The following is a 19,609-nucleotide window of genomic DNA, read 5'->3' as shown; positions in this document are numbered from 1 at the left end:
ATCACCAGAGGTCCTCCTTGCAAGCTCCAAGGGTGCACAATATGAGGCCAGAGAGATTCAGTTCTGCATCCCACACTCTCTATCTGATTTATGGTCTCCTTGGCAGGGGGTTAAATACTAAGGTAGTGTGCTGTGACTGGCTGCAGATGTCATTTGAATCCTATATTCCTTCATAGCAAAGTGGTCGAGACGGGTGAAGCAGGAAGCAGTGTGGAGGCAGTGAGTTTTTTGGTTCTCCATTGACTCATATGATCTCTGAAGTCAGTGTTAACATTAGACTGTCATCAGGGTTGTGGCCATGGTCTGCAGATGGTATTAGACTTGATGGAAAGTCTCCTTCCCCTCATTTTGCTGAAGATATGCCCTCATTTTTAACCTTTTCACTGGTGGCAGAATTACACTGAACTTTCTCCTGTGTAACTCTAGAGAGACTCTGCTATAGATATAGAGACCGCAGCATAGGGGACTTGCACCAAATCCAGTCCTGCTCCAACAGTTTTCTTTTCTCACGATTGTAGCCTTAATTAGATTAGCCTCACAAGGTGCTAGACACTGCTTTCGTAATGCACATGAAGCTTCCAGGATAAGAATTAATGGCCAGTTCCATAGCAGCCACTCTATTTTGTCCCGAGAACTGACAGAAGCACACAAGCCCCTTGCAAGTCAGAGAACAGAGACAGGAAAGAAACAGAGAGGTCATTCACACAATCGAAAATTAGGAGCACACATCTCCCAAACCTGGGTAGAACACAATCAAAAATTGCGTTCTACACGGGTAAGATGTACGCTCCCAGTTTTTAGTTATGTGGAAGCAAGGTAAGATTTCCACAAGGAGGCAGTTCTCACGAGCAGCAGAAACCAGGCTAAGGGAGCCCAGCCCAGTTTCTGCTGCTCGTGGGCAGCAACGGGAGCCGCATGGCTTCCGGTGGTGGCTCAGTGGCAAGCCCACTTTTGAAGCCTGCTGCTTAACCCAGGTTTGGGGCGCAAACACACACACAAAAAAACCAGGTTAATGAATCGCATGTCTGCTGCTGCTTGCAGCCACGGCAGACACACTCAGAGGGGGGGGCACTCAAGTGGTGCATTACTGGAGCTCTGGGGTGGGTGCCACACAGCAGCACCTCCTTTGCCTGAGCCCTGGAGCACCCGAGGGACCCGTGGCTGCGGGAACGCCCGAGCAAAGCTGTTGCTCGTCTGGGCAGGCGATCCGCCTGGGGAGGGGTGTTTGATCTTCTGTGGGGAGAGCGGGTCAAGCCCGCTCTCCCAGCAGAACCCCTTTTGGCTCTACATTGATCATGTGTAGAGCCCTGCAATCATTTCTGTCCAGGGTTTCCTCTGACCTTGCTTCCACACAACCGAAAATTGGGAGCACACACAGCTCCCAAATCTGGGTAGAATGTGTTCTTTATGTTCTAGGATGTTTTTGATTGCGTGAATGACCTTTTTGTAGTCTTTATATTAACAAAGCTTGAGATTAATTTTAGGCTTTGAACTAGGTACAGTGTTAACAGAAGCTGAATTGGGTACTGTTATCTAGTAGTTAGAGGGCATTTAGCTTCCAAAGAGTAAAGTTTCAACTTCAGGTGGTAGAAAATCATTTTCTTCATCTCAGAATCTATCTTCTATATGTCTAATTCTGTGCAACTGATCAAGATAAAGGCTCACACTATCCTATTGAGGAAAGTCTGGCTACTGGAGGAGGCAGATTCTTACTTTATTTCTTCTATAAGCAGGAGTGAAATACCTTTTATCAGGACCAATTACTCACAAACTGCTATTTGCAATTTTTGATTGATTTCTATCACTTGTCTCAGGGAAGAGACTCAACAATCACAAGCTGGTTGTAAAGCAAACTTTTCTTTCTCCACTTTTAAATGGACATGAAAATATGTGGGGGGAAATGTTTTGGGTTTTCATCAGTTATTAGGTAGTTTTAGCTTTATATTCAGTATAATTGAATATTCAATACTGACTACTCAATATTTATTCTTATGGTTGTAATTAAGCCATTCTGCCCTTTCCTTCCTTGTCTAGTTTGTTTCTATATTTAGATGATGATATCACTGTCTGTCTCTCTTTTCTTAATATTATATTCTCCTAACTAGTTCACTTTTCTTTCTCATCAAACAGTTCTATGTTTGGCCCTAACAATGCAAGGCCTCAGGACTGACTGTGGCCCTCTGCTTGTTTCCTTGTCCCCACCGCCCCTTCTCACCTCTTTGATGGCCTGCCCAAGCCCATCAAATATGGGAGTGGAGATGGAAGAACAACAGGTCACTACATTTTCATTGCTCCTCGTCTCATATTCAAAAGGTGCATGTTGGAGCTGGCACCAGTTTTCCAGCCAGCAGCATCTTATTCCAGGCAACTGTGCCTGAGGCTATCTTATTGTGTCAATTGCTGGGAAAGTGAATGTCTTGGGCACCAACAGAGCAAGGAGAAGGGGTGCAGAGAGACAGTGGGTAGGAAAAGAGGGGGTAACAGGTATGGAGATGCAGGGATAGTTGTGGGGTAGGGGAAGATAAAAAGAGAGGTAACAGATGGTGGCACACAAAGATACGTCATGATGCAGAGAAAATGCTATAGAATGCAGAGAGAAAAAGAGCAATAACTGAGAAATGAGACTGTACAGAGGTAGAGAGAGAAAAAGAGGGATATCAATTATGGGATGAGAGAAAGAGAGAGAGAAAACATGCTATAGAGTGCACAGAGAGAGAGAGAGAGAGAGAGAGAGAGAGAGAGAGAGAGAGAGAGGAGACAACAGACAAAGAGATTAAGAGAGATCTGTAATGGCCAAATCACAAGCAGCACAACTTCAGTCCTTTGGCAGATGCTGGATTACAACTTGTATCATCCCTGACTGTGGCTGAGGATGTTGGGATCCACTGTGGCTGAGGATGATGGAAGTTGTCCAACAAAAGTTGCAGGGCCAAAGTTGTGCAGCCCTCCACTATAGGATGCAGACAGAAAGAGAATGGGTTAAAAAGAAAAACAGCAAGTTAGAATGCTTTTCCATGGTTAAGGCAACAATGCAGACCTCTGAGTCAGTACAGTACAACTTTTTTTTTTAAGGCATAATGATTTGAGCTACATTACAGTGAATCTAGCTTCCCATCAATGAAGAGAATCAAAGAAAGCGATCTGCAGACAAAATGGTAAGGCTTTGCAGACAAGGAGTTGCTGCAAATCTGGGTGACTTTATTTGGGCTACAACAGACCGAAGGCCAGTGTGGCTGAAGGCGATAGGCGTTGTAGTCCAACAACATCTGGGGCCCCAAAATTGGGAACCCCAGGGCTAGAGATAGCAAGAGTATTTGGAGAGGAGCAAAACCTGCTCACCTTTATCCCAAGTGGAGTCAACAAGGGCAATGGGCAGGTTTAAAAAATCACAATCATATCTCAGAAGACACCCCTTTACTTTCTCCCATATAAGAGAATGACTGTCATTGACTCCTGTAAGAAAGAGTAAAGCAGTGCACTTGAGAACATTGTGGTGGTGGAAGAGATCTGGCTCCTACTAGCAGGAATTCAAGGAGGAGGGAAACTGCCTGGGGGAAAACTGCCCTTCCAAGATCCCTGAAATATATGGGCCCTGACACCCAAATGTCAAAATGGGCATTTTGCTAGTCATGTATATAAAGTCATGTATATCAAGGCCAGTTTCCTGGCTTCTTTAAAAAAGTTACAGATGGTAGGGAAGGGGTAAGGGGGAAAGGAGGTCATAAAGGTGCCTCATGTCCCCTTTTCTCCATCATTTCCCCACTTAGCTTGAAGTTGAGGTAGACTGTGCACCAGCCTCATCTATATATATACATATATTTCTCCTGGGTGTGCCAGGGAAAATGCGTCCTGGCAGCTCAGCTGATTGGCTGGGCTGCGGAGATGCCTGATTGGCTGGCACACCCAGGAGGAGGAGAACTGGGCGGCTGTGAGCCAGGGCCGCTGGCAGGCCCGGCCTGGTGACGGGTGGTGGCTGTGGGCCCAGCCCGGCCGCGGCGAATCATTGGCGGGCCCAGCCGAGGGCCGAGGTGGCCAGCCCCGATACCGGGGCATAAGGTGGGGGTGGGAAGAGTGGTGGCTGACCTGTGGCTGGCCGCAAAGACTGGCAAACGGCAGCAGCAGGCACGACAGGCCGCGGAGGCGGCACTTGGTGTGGCGGGCCTGCCGGCGGGACAGGCCACAAAGGCAGCTCTCGGCCAGGCGGTGCCAGGACCGGCCGCCAAGGCCAGGAGGAGCCCGTGGGAGACTGGGGTGGGAGGGAACCGGGCAGTGGGACTTTCCTGTTCGCCGCCCAGGAGGAGGAGTGGCGGGGGCCCGGTAAGTAGAACTTTTTAAAATGCAGTGGGAGGGGGGAGGGGGAGGGCAAGGGGGGCAAGAGGGAATGGGGTGGGGGAGGGGAGGGCAAGAGGGAGTGGGAGGGGGAGGGCAAGAAGGAGTGAGGTAGGGGAGAGGGCAAGAGAGAGGAGCAGGGGGAGGGCAGGAGAGACTGGGGCAGGAGGGTGAGAGGGAGGGGAGGGTGAGAGAGAGGGGTGGGAGGGAGGGCAAGAGAGAGAGTGGGGTGGGAGGGAAGGGAAAAGAAGCAAGAGTGTGGGGTGGGAGGGAGAGTGGGGCAGGAGGGAGAAGGGAACAGCCAGCCCCAAAGAGCGCACAGATGCTCTGTGTGGGTTGGCTAGTAGGATACTATTCCTTGGTGGTGCATATGTTTTATTTTCTTCCCTGGCCACCTGAAGTTGAACCCAAAGCGGACACAATAGGAGGGAATGACCTGCAGAGGCAGGAGCTTCTGTTAACTGGAGAAGCACCTGCTGGCATAGATGCGGCATCTATCCATAAGGACTAAACCTGGAGCTTCAGCCAACACCAGAAGGTGAGCTGAGGAATGGCAAAGAGAAGTACAGCTGGAACTGAAATATCTCCAAAGTGAAATTCAAAAGAGAATTTCAGGGTTCCTCCAAGGAGTAAAAGAAATTTGAAGAGGAATTTGAACTGGTTAAAGTGCAAACAACATTAGAACAAAGAGAGTTGCTCACTGTGCAAATTAGTGACATTTCCCCCCTATCTATATACAGCTTTCCAACATTATATTTTCTTGTAAGAGTCAAATAACCTAAGACCCTCAGGCATAAATTAGTGCAGAACTGTGGGTCAACTTTTTTTGTTGTTTTTAGTAAAATCCAATAAGATGTACCACTGAAATTTGGATAAACATTTACCAAATTTAAAAGAATTAAACCTCAGCAGTTGTTGGGATGGCTGAACTTAGGTAGTGTTTTCAATAGTATTTATGTCTAGACTACACAAGTTCACCAATATAAACCAAAGACATTTTATATTCTCTAAATTATCCTCTCCCTCACCACCATTACATTCCTTCCTTGTTCTCTAATGTATTAATAAACATTTAGAAAGCCATTTATATCTAAATATTTCCATTATTAGAAGTGATCTCATTATCTTGGCTGGCAAATATCCTTCCTAGAAAAGAACAGTAACTGCTACTATATTTATAACTTGGTCAATATGTTGCACTATTAGAAGATCATGACAGAAAAATAGCATATTGAAAAAAGTCCACAAGAGACTGTTCTGAATAGGGTTGTCATGATTAGAGGGGTTCTTGCCAAAGACATTGGCCCTGTGCAGACATAATGTTGCACATGGATTCAGGCGTCTGTAGTACACATGAACATGTTTTTGTGTGAATGACTACATGCATCAATTTTAAACGTGAACTCAGGTATACACTCTCTCAAATGCAGGGTACAGATAGGAAGTGTTCTGATGTGGATGCAATGAACATAATGTGTGAATAATTCTACATGCATATAGACCTGTACTGTACCTGCATATACTCTACATAGATTTTATGTCCATTGAACATGATGTTTAGTTGATTTTAATGCTGAGTTGTGAGCGGAGAACAATTTGTTATGGGGCAACTAACAAAGTTTATTATTAATGTTTGAAGAGGGCTATAGCAGGCACATAATCCAAATTCCAATTGATTTTAGTTGGGAGACATTTAAGCACATTAGCTCTCCCACTGAAATCCAATGGGACTGTAAATTGCTCGACATTGCTGATCACGTCCAGACATCTTACCTACCTCTCTCTCTTTTTCTTTCTCACAAAGAAGGAAAAAACTCTCTCATTGTTAGAGAGTTTCCCTTCCCTTCCTACTATTAAAGCCATCAGTGCTTTCAATCTTGTAGGCCAAGTTCACACAGTGGATTACTTACCTCTCATCACTTTATTACTGGCAGCTAAATGTCAAAAATCATTCCATTGAAAAGTATTGTATTTTAGATGGCACTGGGTAAAATGACAAATCTGACTGTGGTATTAAATATTTGATGGCTCATTCACACATTCAAGTTGTCATTTGAAAGTTATCAGCAATTAATATATATTAGTTGACCGGGCGCATAGCATCTACACCCCTAGTTCTCCCTGGCTACCCCCCTTCAGCCCCCTCTCCCTAACTCTTCCCTCAGGCGTCTCTAGCCACCGCCCGCCCTCTCGCTTCTCTCCCCCCCTCTCCCCGCTTGTGGTTTCTGACCGGCTTGCTGGCCCGTTTGCTCCTGCTGCCGCTTCCTCACACTAGCGGCGCGCAGTGCCCGCCACGGCTGGTCCCACCGCCGTCCGCCATTTCCCTGGGCAGCAGCTCAACAGTCTCATGAATCCTGCCGTGCGTGAGCTCCACCGCCCAGCCAATCTGGCGCCTCGGCTTCCCAGCCAATCCGCTGGGTTGCCGGGACGCATCCCCACAGAGGCACGTCTACGGGGATTAATAATATAGATTAATAAGTGAAATGAGCCCTAGCCTCTCATAAAATTCAACTGAATAAAAAGAATGCTGATATATGTTCTTTTAGCCTACTTTCCAGTAGGCTTATGAGAACATCCAGCATTCTGTGTGTGTGTCCATCTGTGTGTCTATCCCCCCTTATCAACTTCGCAATGCCTGGACCAATGTGAACCAAATTGGGTAAAGTTGTAGGGACATATAGGGCCATTCAACAGCAGAGTTTGTGATTATGTCATCCAGCCCAGTTCAAGACGGCAGATGTGTAAACTTTTGAGGCTAAATTGTGAACCACCTAACCAATTTGTATAGGGATGGCTCTAGGGCATATTTTGCCATGATGTCATCCACCATGATTCAAAATGGCAGATGCATGAACATTTGAGGAGCAAGTGGGCTAACTTGTGAACTGACTAACTGATTTGGACCAAATTTAGCCCCGTTGTAGGGGTGGTGAAAGAAAAGTAGGCAGATTAGTTTTTACTAGAACAACTTGTCCTTTATTTCTGCCCTGTTCTCCTTTCACAGATTTGTTCATTTATTTGTAATTTTTTACCCGGCAGGCACAAAATTTAAGTACAGTGAACTGCTGCAAACAAAGCATCAGAATGAAAAATACATAGAAACAGCAGGTAAAAATCACCAAAACCCATAAAAGCAGTGCTACTCCACATAAGCCAGTTTGAAAAGGCTCCACAGTATATGACATCAGCATTGTGTTCATGTTTCAGTAAACCACGTAGCTCCCCTATTCCGGTTGGTTACCAGGCAGTTCCTCTTGCCACCTATGCACTCAGATACTGGAAAAGGTATCTGAATGTCTTACAAGTCTACCCTACATATGACTGAAAATTCATGATTTTCTTTGATAATTAGATTTTTTTAGTTTCCCAGAATTTATATACACAGACTCCAGCAGTGAAAGCATATTCTTAATCCTGTCTGGTACGAAATGTCATTCCCACTAATACTAGACATCTGTTCAGGAGAAAACATAGCTAAGAATAACAGTGCCAAATTTACAATCACATCGGGGTGAGGTGGGGTGGGGCAGGGGGAGATACAGCTAGTCTAGTGTAATGGCTAAGATTGTGAGCTGGGAGGCCCCCAAATTCAAATATTACCCCAGTTATGAACTAATTAGGTGAAATTAGGCAAGCCACTGCTTATACTTTGATAGAGTTGGCCTGTTCCTTTACAATATCAAGTAGACAGTACTAGACAAGATTGTTATGAAAGTTAATGATATAATTAAGTGCTTTAAAAATTCAAAAGTGCTGTATAAAAACTAATAATACATTTTGTGAACAGCATTAACAAGAAAGGTAACAAATGATACTTTATCATGTGTGACATTGCCTATTTCTCATTATACTTAACAGCCACAGCATAATACATTGTAATGTGTTTGACCAAGTGTTCCTTGTTCCCATCTGCAATTATTATTTATTATTATTATTATTACATTTATATCCCACTCTTCCTCCAGGGAGCCCAGAGCGGAGTACTACATACTTGAGTTTCTCTTTCACAACAACCCTGTGAAGTAGGTTAGGCTGAGAGAGAAGTGACTGGCCCAGAGTCACCCAGCTAGTTTCATGGCTGAATGGGGACTTGAAGTCAGGTCTCCCTGATCCTAGTCCAGCACTCTAACCACTACACCACGCTGGCTCTCAATTAAACTGATTGCACTGCTTGCCTTTACACATGTGCAATTTTCCAAACCAAAATCAATAACGTACTCCATCACTCGCATATGTTACATTTAGATCAGAAGCTAGCTAAACTGAAAGCTCAGTGGGTGGCCCTGGACAAATCACACCCTTTTAGCCCTAGTTCCCGCACCTGCATAAATAATTAGCTAACTCAGATCATTTCTTACCCTCCCTGGGCCTTGGGGACTGACCAAACTGTAAAGCTGAAAAAATGTTCAGTATTGTATCTATAAAAAGATAAATAGAAGATCATAGCTTCAGTGCTGTAATCCCAAAGTTCACTAATGTGTGTAGAATCTTTTTTTAAAAAACTTGCTAAACCATTACATGTATTGCAGTTTTGAATATGAAATGCAGTATGTGTTATGTTTTCTTTCTTACACCTTACTACAAGATGTTTTACAGTCACCCCTACCAAACACGAGGGTTCCATTCCAGCAAAATCACAGTTGGCAAATTCGCAGTTGGCAAGCCATTGAAATGAATGGGAAACAGGGGGTTAGGGGAACCAAGATTGTGAAAAGACCAAAAGAAAAGAGAAGAGAAGAGACGAGAAGGAGAAGAGAAGAGAGGAATAATTTTATTAAAAAGAATCGGCAAAATGCCCTCCCAATCCCTTAATATCGCCAAGCGTCACACAGAGATATGAGCAGATTGAACCACTGGAAATTTTTGGAACAGCCAAAAATCACCCAAAGGCACTTTAAATCGCGTGCAGTAATTTTATCATGGACTAGGATTAGTCTCAAACGAGCCTTAAGATCTTTGGCTCATCACTGTCATGAGGATCGTCTAATTATCAATTATGATAAAACTAAAATAATGTGCTTTAACAACAAATTTAAAAGTTCATCCTGGCAGACTGATGGTCATAAAATCAATCAGGTGAGAAGTTTTAAGTATTTGAGTGTTGTTTATCAATATAATGGAATACCACTCACTCATATCCAATCAGTAGCAGACTCTGCTCAAAAAAGAGTTCTACTGTTATGCTTAGATTCTTTAGAATCAAAGGGAATGGCTTTATCCCAGCGGCCATCAAGTTGTTTACAGCTAAATCCTTATCACAACTTACCTATGGAGCCCAGTTAGGCCTTTATAAAAATTTTACCCGTTTAGAAAGAACACAATCAGGTTTCCTTAGAGCTTCGTTTAGTACACCCAAATGTACTGCTAATGTAGTACTGCATCAAGAGGCTGGGCTACCTAAGGTGGAAACTAGGGTTTGGAGAATTACTATTAACTACTGGCTGAAGATTCATTTGCAGCCAGTAGGTTTAATACCTTTCTTTCACGCTATCTCCCCCCGTCCCTCCTGGTCTGAAAGGATAGTCAAAAACTGGTGTCAATAGGATTAGACCCTGAATATTTGTTGGACCTGGGCCTCCAGGGTGCAAAGGCTCTGGTTTACCAACGTCTTCTGGATATTGAGCTACAAGATGAGACTGCCCTTCTCCCAAAACTGTATAGACCTTTAAAATCATGGCTAGGATTTTCTACTACTCCATGGACCGGGTCTCACGATCAGACAAGATGAGACTGCCCTTCTCCGCAAACCCGGGCTAAGGGGTGGGCTACAGGAGCGGGTTAGCTGCTCCAGAACCACCGGGCTTGGCTGCGAGCCCGGTGGTTCTTATGATCACAAAAATCGGGCTAGGATTTTCCTAGCCCAATTTTTGTGATCGTAAGAATAGCCCCCATATTTATCTAGTATCACCTTCTCCAAGTATCGCTGGGCCTTTTCTAGAGCCTGTTTTAACACATTGCCATCTGCATTACTTTATGGCAGATTCCATCATTGGCCGATAGAAGTACGAATTTGTCCTTGTAGCTCTAATGAAATTGAGATGGTTGCTCATATCCTACTTCATTGTGAATTGTATAAAGAGGTTAGGAAACACTTCATTGTACCCTTATTATCACGACATTTTGGTTGCTGTTGAAGAAGTATTCCTAATGATCTGTTAGTGATTTTTCTTCTTGAAGATAAGGATGCTGATATTTCTTACCCAGTGGCAAAGTTTTGCTACATTGCTAGCAGAATCCGGAGTATACTGATGTAGGGTGAGTCTTGTGGGATTATCTGAATGTATTTTGTGATTTGTTCTTGCTATGTATTTATTTGTTTTGCTGATCTATGGACCGAATAAAGATGATTGACTTTAAATCGCGAGGAGTGGGCAAGGATCAACAAGAGGAATGACCTGATTGAACCTCTGAACCCCCAAGAATCACTTTAAAAAACCCAATTCACACAAAAACTTTGCCAACCATGGGTTCTCAGGTCACAGTTGGCAAGACGAGACACAATTTCCCATTTGCGGATACTCAACACTGCAGTTGGCCAGGGAAGACTGTACAGACATCTCATTATTTTAAAATAATACCCCCAAAGCAAAAAAAAAAGAAAAAAAAACCGTTGACAAAAGCCGGTTATGACAAAAAAAATTTCCTTAGTGGAAAATTTTAGAACTTCAAGAACTGAGCAGTTAAGAACCATAAACTGGAGACCAAATCCCTCATAGCTCTCACACAGGGATTTTAGAGCTTAACATGTTTTTGTCCAAAGATATTCGTATGTCCAGAGAAAGAATTATCTCATAACCAGAGATCTGGCTAGTTATTTTAAATTTGAACATCAGTCTTGTGCGCTACTATCCGTTCTCAAGATTGCCCTTCCCTCTCAAGTTTCCTCCTTGCTGCCCCTGTCTTGCCCTTGCACAGGACACTCCCTGTTCTAATCTCATTTCCTGCTCCTCTCTTCTTAAGCTCTTCTATCTGCTTTGCTCCTTTCTATGATCCAAGCAGCTCAGCCAACAAGACTTTTACCATCAGAGCCATCAAGGGCAACTCCGCTAACTAGTCAAGGAGGCTAGTCTCACGATTGGCAGGACTGGGCTAAGGGAGCCTAGCCCAATATTGGCAGAATGTGAGAATCACCAGGCTCGCAGGTGAGCCCGGTTTCTCCAAAGCTTTGGAGAAACCGGGCAACCAGCTAACTTACCCCTCCCCTTAGATGAGGTTAACCCCATCTTTTTGATTGTGTATTGCAGCGGAGCGGCTCCGTGCCGCAGCAACACACGAGGAGACCCCCACCAGGAGGCTGAAACAAGCTTCTTGCACTGGGGGTCTCTCCAGGATGCCCAGCGCACTCACATGTGGCATCCTGGAACTTCTGGGGGCCACGCAGCCCCCGATCCCCACAGTCCCCACCGGCTCTGTGATGGAGCTGGCAGTTGTGTGGGCGGCCGATCTGGCCGCCCAGGGCTGCAGCCTGGATCGTCTGTGGGGAAAGCGAGCCAAGCCCACTCTCCCCGCTGACCTTATTTTGGCGAGTCTCACCAATCATGAGACTCACCTCAAGGCTTCGTCACCATCACACCTTATTTATAATGAATAAATGGTAATAAAGACAGATAGACAGATCCCCAGACTATTATTCTCTTATACTGGATTTAAGCATTTTTAAGGCAGAAGGAAACCACTACATGAAACAACTAGTCATCTGTAGGCTTGGACTACCGCGTCATCAGTATGCTGATGATGCTCAATATGCATCAGTATACAGACGATATCCAGTTCTACCTATCATATAAATCTGCTGATGAAGGGAGGCAGCTGATGTCCTGAACCCGAGCCTGGAGGCTGTTCTGGGTTGGATGGGGGCAAACAAGCCAAAACCTAATCCTAGTAAGATGGAGGTGCTTTGATTCAGAAAAACTGGTGATCCAAGTAGTGAAGTAAAACTGGTCTTTCCCACTGAAAGATCAAGTCCATAGCTTGAGGTTCTGCTAGATTTTACACTGTCCCTGGAAGTCCAGGTGGCAGCGATGTCCAGGAGTGCCTTCTACCAGCTTTGGCTGACGTGCCGGCTGCGACCCTTTTTGGAGAAACCACAATTGGCCTCTGTCACTCACATATTCATTACATCCAGACTGGACTACTGCAATGCTCTCTAAATGGGGCTGCCTCTGAAGACGGTTTGGATTCCAGAACTTCAGATTCTTGGACTTCAGAAGTTTCAGCTGGTCCAGAATGCTACTCAAGGATTCTTGTGGGCACTAGTCACTACACAAGTATCACACCTATCCTGCAGCAGCTTCATTGGTTGCTTCCAGGCCAGATTCAAAGTGCTTGTTTTGACCTTTAAAACCCGACATGGCTTGGGAGCGGGGTACTTTTTGGACCACATTCACCCCAGATCATCCAATCAAGCCCTTCTTTCAGCCCTGCCATGGACACAAATCCAACTGGCAGGGACCAGGGATAGGGCTTTCTCAGCAGTGTGCACACACACACACACACACACACCCCGTCTTTGGAATGCCCTTTCAGAAGGGCTTCATCAGTCTCTTTCTTTGCTTAAAAAGAAAAAGAAAGAAAAAACTTTAAAACCTTCCTTTTTAAAGAAGCTTTTAAAGACTGGTTGTGATGTTCATCTAGTTTAAATCCTGGCTTCTGTTCTACTCCTCTTATATTATCTGCTCTTTTATGTGTTTTGGCATTATTCATTGTCTTTTATTCTTTTATCAAGGATTTTATGCTCTTATGCTTTTATCATAAGCCGCCTCAAGCAGCAGTGTCTTGGAGGGCCAGGATATAAATATTTTGAAGAAATAAAATCCCATTGACCTCCATGTAAACTTACTTATGCTGAGTTAACATAACTCTACTAAATCTCACATTGATTTCAACCCAGAGAATGAAAAATGTATTTTAGAACTTTTCCACTGAAATCACTGGAAAATAAAAGTGTACCATGTTTCCACAAAGGAGTAGAAACCATATAAACAAACTACTGACATGTAGCAGACATGAGAGAGAGCCTCATGTCTGAGAGAGAGCCTGGCTGCTGCAGCATAGCAGTCCTCAAGCCTGAGAGAGAGCCTGAGAGAGAGCCTGGCTGCTGCAGCATAGCAGTCCTCAAGCCAAGTATCTGACTAAAAGAAAAACAAACCCTGATAAGCTGCTTTCACTTTTATTTTTTATTTATTAATCAAATTTCTGCCCCAAACTTTCGTCTCTGGGCCGTGTTTGAGTTATACCTCCCCAACTCAAGGGTTTGTGACTGGGCAGCATGATATCTGAACTGGGCCAGAGATGCAACAGTGCTCGGGGGGCGGGGGGGGAATAGCTATATCTCGTAACAGCCTTCAGTTTTACTCAGATGTTTGTTTAGGAAATATATTTTTAAGACTAGGTCAGCCAAATTCCACAGCAATCTTAGCTAACAAGTTTTACTACCTCACTGAAAACTAAAGGTCAATTATTTGTGTTTCACTGAACGTCAAACAACTTCAGCTTCGGTGCCAGAACCTTCTCATCAAGACTACATTCTGCTCTATGAGGCTAAACTAGAAGAATCAAATTGTGTGCCTTGTAGGCCTGAAAAACATCCATATAGTACAGTATGCTCTCTCAAAGCTATGTATTCCTGTTGTTTTCTCTAAATTCACCCTTGGTGATAACATCTCGTCTACTTGTTTAATATATAGTTGAAACCATCTCCCTGTATTTTCACAAGCCATCTCTCTGAAGTTGCAGGTCAATCAATTTATGCATTTCCCCTTTTTCTTTTTTGCACAAGCAAAATTATCTCTTGAAATTCCCTAATGACCTAAAAGCCTAATACTTCTTGTGTCAGCATATAAATGCACACACTAGGATATAACAGCTGCTGTGCCAGCATGTCATAAACAGGATTGTCCATAAATGTGTCATGCTTTTTACAAACCTTATTTAATCCCCATCCTCAAACAGTTCTCCCCTACAGAGAAATTATATCACACAAACCAATACCCATCCACGCCAGCACATAGTCAATCATATGTAACTCAATATTTTACATCCTCAATTTGAGGATGTAGGCTTTGCAGCTTTCTTTATACATGAGCACACAACATTTTTGTATAGCAATTATGTTTTTCATACTTTAAAACAGAAATTGCACACTGTTTCTCTCTACATGATGGTGTATTTGTAAAAGAAAGAGGGGGGAAAGACCGTACACAATCATGTAGAGAGAAACAGCATGCAATTTTCTCCTTCCAATTATGAAAAACATAATAGCTGCACAAAAATGTGTGCCTCGTGTACAAAGCTTACATCCTCAAATTGAAAGAGCTTAGGCGTATCTAGAGCAGGGCTGCTCAACTTCGGCCCTCCAGCTGTTTTTAGACTATAGTTCCCATAATCCCCACTCAGTAGTCAAGGATTATGGGAGTTGTAGGCCAACACATGCAGGAGGGCCGAAGCTGAGCAGCCCTGATCTAGAGAAACAGTTCTCAAAGTACAGCAGATGACCTCTCTGAAAGAGGTTCTTCAAACCAAACAATTGCTGGGAGAGGCACAAATCATCTCTCTAACCAATACAGCTTGGATTTTATTTCATATATCTATATCCTATTTCAAACACCAAGAGAGATCTTGGGGCCACTGAGGCAAGCTCACTCAAAACACTTGCTCAGTTTGCTACAGCAACATCCATATTAGAAATTTTCAGTAAAGTGAGTGAACTAAAGTAAATACTACTGTATTTACTTCTCAAATGTGCCCTCATTTGGGATCCTGTGTACAGATCTAATAATCCCATCCCTTGTCAGCATCGGACAAGGGAAAGGCAGGAAAAAATTGTCAAGTTAATGATACCTTTTCCTTATGAGTGGTCTAAGAAATATGGGCTTTATATCTTAGAAAAAACATGACTAAGAGATAACATGATAGTGGTTTCTAGAATTATGAACAGAATGGAGTGAAAGCATTCTCTCTCTCAAAAATTCAGGAGCATCCACTGAAACTGATCAGCATTATATTCAACAGCAAATATTTATATACCGTTTTTCAACAAAAGTTCCCAAGGCAGTTTACATAGATATATATACAATGGCTCCCTAGCTCCAAAGGGCTCACAATCTAAATATATAATATAGACACCAGCAACAGCCACTGGAGGGAAGCTCTGCTGGGGATGGATAGGACCAGTTGCTCTCCCCCTGCTAAATAAAAGAGAATCACCACTTTTAAAAGCTGAACTTTTAAAAGTTCAGCCTAAGAACAGAAACTCGAGGTTCAGGGGAAATACTCCGATTGTCAGATTCTGGAGATAAGCTTCAAGGAATGGTTAACTTAATCATGGTCTTCTTCGAACCTTTCAAAGACATCTGGGCTAATCACCATTAGAGCTAAGAGTACTGGAGTAGAAGGAACTTTTCCCTGACCAGTACAGCAATTTTTGCATTCTTTTTGCTAAGAAAACACTGCTAAGACACCTATTTCTGTACTGTGCTCAATCAATGCTAGAGAAGCTCACCAGGCTTGGATCTGGTTAGGGGCTTTGGGGAGCAGGGTTGTAATGTTCACCTCAAAGAAAACACTAACATCAGGAGTCCTCAAGTACTTCCCCGGCTCAGATTAAAATCTGAGCCAGAATAGAATTCCTGGGTTACCACACACCCAAATCCGCAAGCACACGTCCTCTTTCCTTTTTGACAGTGCTTCCTTAGTTGCAGCAATATAGGAAGGTACTGAAAGGCATCATCTCATACTGCACACGAGATGGCAATGGTAAACCCCTCCTGTATTCTACCAAGAAAAGCACATGACTCTGTGGTCGCCAGAAGTCAACAATGACTCATGGCACAACCTTTCCTTTCCCTTTCCTTAGTCCAACTTGGACACTGTCAGCAGGTAGAGGAAAGAGGGTAGGTTTTTCCTCTCCCGCTACCCCTTTAGCTCCTGCTTCAGTGCTATGCAGTGGACTAGATGCAAGATTCTGGTAGTCCTTGGGAAAACTACAATTCCCAAGGGCCACTGGGAGCCTGTGTCCTGGCATGTTTATATGCAGCATGTCAAGAGCCAGAGAAAGAGACAACGGGAAAAAACCTCTTCTTTTCCCTCTCATCACCACCACCACCGCTGCACAGTAGGGATGTGCACAGAACCAAGGCAGGGCAATTCGACACCGGTGGGGGTGCCGCTTTAAGGGCAGCGGAGGGTGCACTTACTCCTCCCACTACTTTCCCCCCTGTCAGCGAGTGCCGGTAAAAACCTTCAGGGCATCAGTGTATCTCCCTGCCGCCCCTTCCCCCTCCTCGGCCAGAAGTGGCCAGAAGTACTGGATGCGCACGCGACAAGTACAGTTACAAGTACAGCCATGAAAATAGTTTGATTCCTCTGTTTGCCAGTTATTTGGTTTGCACCATGTGCCATTTTACTTTTTTTCTTTTTTGAATTCCCTTCTCTAATTTTAAAAATCTTGATGAACTAATTTAACCTTTACTTGTTGGATGCAGGTGGTGATTTTTTTTCACCCCAGGTTTTAAAGAGTGAGCTGCTTTACAAATGATAATCTAATGATCTTGAAGATATGCAGCTTTGATGTTCAGCAGACAGTGTACTAAATAAGAGTTAGTGCAGTTGTGGTGGCTGAGTGACTGAGCTGTGAATTAGGAGGTCTGTCCACCAAGTGATGCTCCAGCCAAAAAGCTACCCCCTGTCAGCATGGGCAGGAAAAATAGCTCTGTTTATAGTATTCTAAATCCTCTCCCCCATTTCAAAATCCACTTCCCTCTTCCTCGGACCTTGCAATAATTTGCCTGGCCATGGCTGTGCAGTAGGGATGTGCATGAATCTGTTCGGAGGCCCTTTTATAGAGGGGCCTCTCACCGCTCTTCCTCCACCAGCAACATTATTATTATTATTATTATTATTTTACATTTATATCCCGCTCTTCCTCCAAGGAGCCCAGAGCGGTGTACTACATACTTGAGTTTCTCTTTCACAACAACCCTGTGAAGTAGGTTAGGCTGAGAGAGAAGTGACTGGCCCAGAGTCACCCAGCTAGTTTCATGGCTGAATGGGGATTTGAACTCAGGTCTCCCCGGTCCTAGTCCAGCACTCTAGCCACTACTTCATGCTGGCTACATCTGGAGGAACCCTGATTGGGAACCACTGGTTTACAGTATACCCTTCTTTTGACTAACAAATTCAGCATGCGTGGTACTTTTGCTGGTTTACATCAAACCCCTGATTAAAATCCAATAAATGAATCTATGATTACCTCAGATTACCTGTTTTACCGTCAGGGAAGTGCTGAGTTGGAGCTTTTATTATTTAGCACCCTACCGTGAATTACAGTAGCAAACTTGCATACTTGGATTTCCATATAATTTATCATGATTGCTTGGGACTTAATAAAAACATAAAAACTACTTTAAGTAAAATCTACAGATTATAGCACACATCATTTATGAGATCAACTCTATGAGACAGCAACTGTAAATCATTCAACTATATAAAGTCTTCCAGGCTTAACTACATAGTAATAAAGATAATAATATCCCCTTCAATTTTTGCTCTGCTTAAACAACTGACTTCTTCACCTGCACTCTCATAAGCAAAGACTACAAAGTAAACACTGTTAGCAGAATTTATTTGCTGCAATCGTTTTATTACTGTTTTGCAGCTATTCTTTGTGTTGTGACGGAACTATTCCTGCAAGACTACCAGAGTATACATGTCAAGACATGTTTTGCCTCAAACACAAAACATTGACTCCTCTAAGAAAAAGAGCCAAGTCCCTCCCATTCCCAGTACTTTTGACCTACATAACTCCCTCTCTCTCTACCGCCCCGCCCCCCCACAAATCATTAACGGGAATGCACAGCCCTGTGCAAAATCACCAGTCAATTTCTTCTCCAGGAAATTTGCTCACTAAACCAATGCCAGATAATCCCAACAATAAAAACAGCCTATTCAGAACAGCACATCTAAAATATGTAAGCAAGTTAGAAATAACATTTAAGCAGCCATTCAAAAACACGAAAGTACTAGACAATCTGAGTACTATTAGCAATGTAACACAAACCTACTAACGAGCCATTTAAAGTCAACTTGTTTAAAATATCTTCTGTGCTGCCGAGATGTTTAGCACTAAACTGCTGTAGGTTTATAATGACAACATTATCACTATACAAAATGTTTGTTTTTTTAAATCAAACTGGTTCTACCTCATGGGCAATTCAAAGACTATGATTATCTACCAACATTTGCAAGTATTGTTCCAGAAGGTCTATGAAATCTCCTAATCCTATATGAGAGGTTCTTTGCTCATCTGAATATACACATTTAAAAATGTTTATTTACTACCGATTTCTTCAACAACATCGCTCGCTTGCAAGCATTTAAAATATGTAAGATCCAGGCTGGGTGGTCGGGAGGTGGAATGTAGAGGCAAAAAACCCAAGATGCCCCAAGGGATCTTCTTAAGTGTTAGGATATGCAAAGTACAACTCCCTCTCTCCCACCTCACCCTCTTCACTCCTGGAATTCTCAAAAGTGCATTCCGAGTACACTAGGATTAAATTTGTCCTTAAAACAGAGTGGTTTGGGAGGTTTTAAGGTTTGTCCTTAAACAGTGTTGGGTTTTTTAAAAAACCAACCAGCCACCACCAGGAATCCCATGTAGGAGCTTAATGCCAATGCAGCTCAATACAAACAGTTCCCTCCCCTTTCATCCCACTACTGTTTTCTTGCCCTGGCAATGCAAACACAAGTGTTGTTCAGTGAAGTGCAGGTTACTCTGCGCGGTCTTAGTTGTTTATCTACTGGCTCCTCCTCCAAGCAACTTCCCCAGCTGTGCGAACAGCTGGCGCTCCTCTCATTCCCCTTCCTGCTGGCGCTGCAGAAGCAGCTGAACTTAACCCCGTTCATTAATTTGTTTCGTTGTAAGCCACCAACTGATCACCTGCACTCCCCCCCACTTGCTCTCTTACCGTCTCCGGGTCGTTCTCAAACACTTCGCGGGCTTCCTCCTTGTTGCAAAGCTCCTCCACGCATTCTCGCTCCAGATGGCCCTGCTTGGTTTCTTCGAAGATCTGGTAGGCTCGGCGGTGCCTTTGCCGAAGAAACTGGGAAGCCTCCTCTCGGGCTCTGTGCAGCAGCATAGCTGGGGCCCCAAGGGAAGCAGGAAAGGGGTGGGGGAGCGGTTAATCCTGGATCCCCAGCTCAGCGGGAACAAAGAGCTGGCTGAGAAAAGCATAGCAACCACAGAGGGGGAGGACAATGGCACTGTCGCCGTGCACCTCCCAAG

At 43.9% G+C, this 19,609-nt stretch overlaps 1 protein-coding gene across 3 annotated transcripts in view; it reads right to left on the bottom strand.

The window, feature by feature from the left end:
• The window catches only part of GAS6 (growth arrest specific 6), a 70,728-nt gene that overhangs the window by 50,109 nt on the left and 1,010 nt on the right, over positions 1-19,609 (bottom strand). For all 3 annotated transcript variants that reach the window (XM_053309652.1, XM_053309651.1, XM_053309653.1), the window contains exon 2: positions 19,293-19,465. In XM_053309652.1, coding sequence (XP_053165627.1) covers positions 19,293-19,465 — 173 coding nt within the window. The remainder of the gene's footprint in view (positions 1-19,292; positions 19,466-19,609) is intronic.

The sequence above is a fragment of the Hemicordylus capensis genome, chromosome 3, assembly GCF_027244095.1.
Source record: "Hemicordylus capensis ecotype Gifberg chromosome 3, rHemCap1.1.pri, whole genome shotgun sequence".
Taxonomy (NCBI): domain Eukaryota; kingdom Metazoa; phylum Chordata; class Lepidosauria; order Squamata; family Cordylidae; genus Hemicordylus; species Hemicordylus capensis.
Note: the sequence above shows the minus strand (reverse complement) of the source record. Positions and strands in the feature narration are given on the sequence as shown.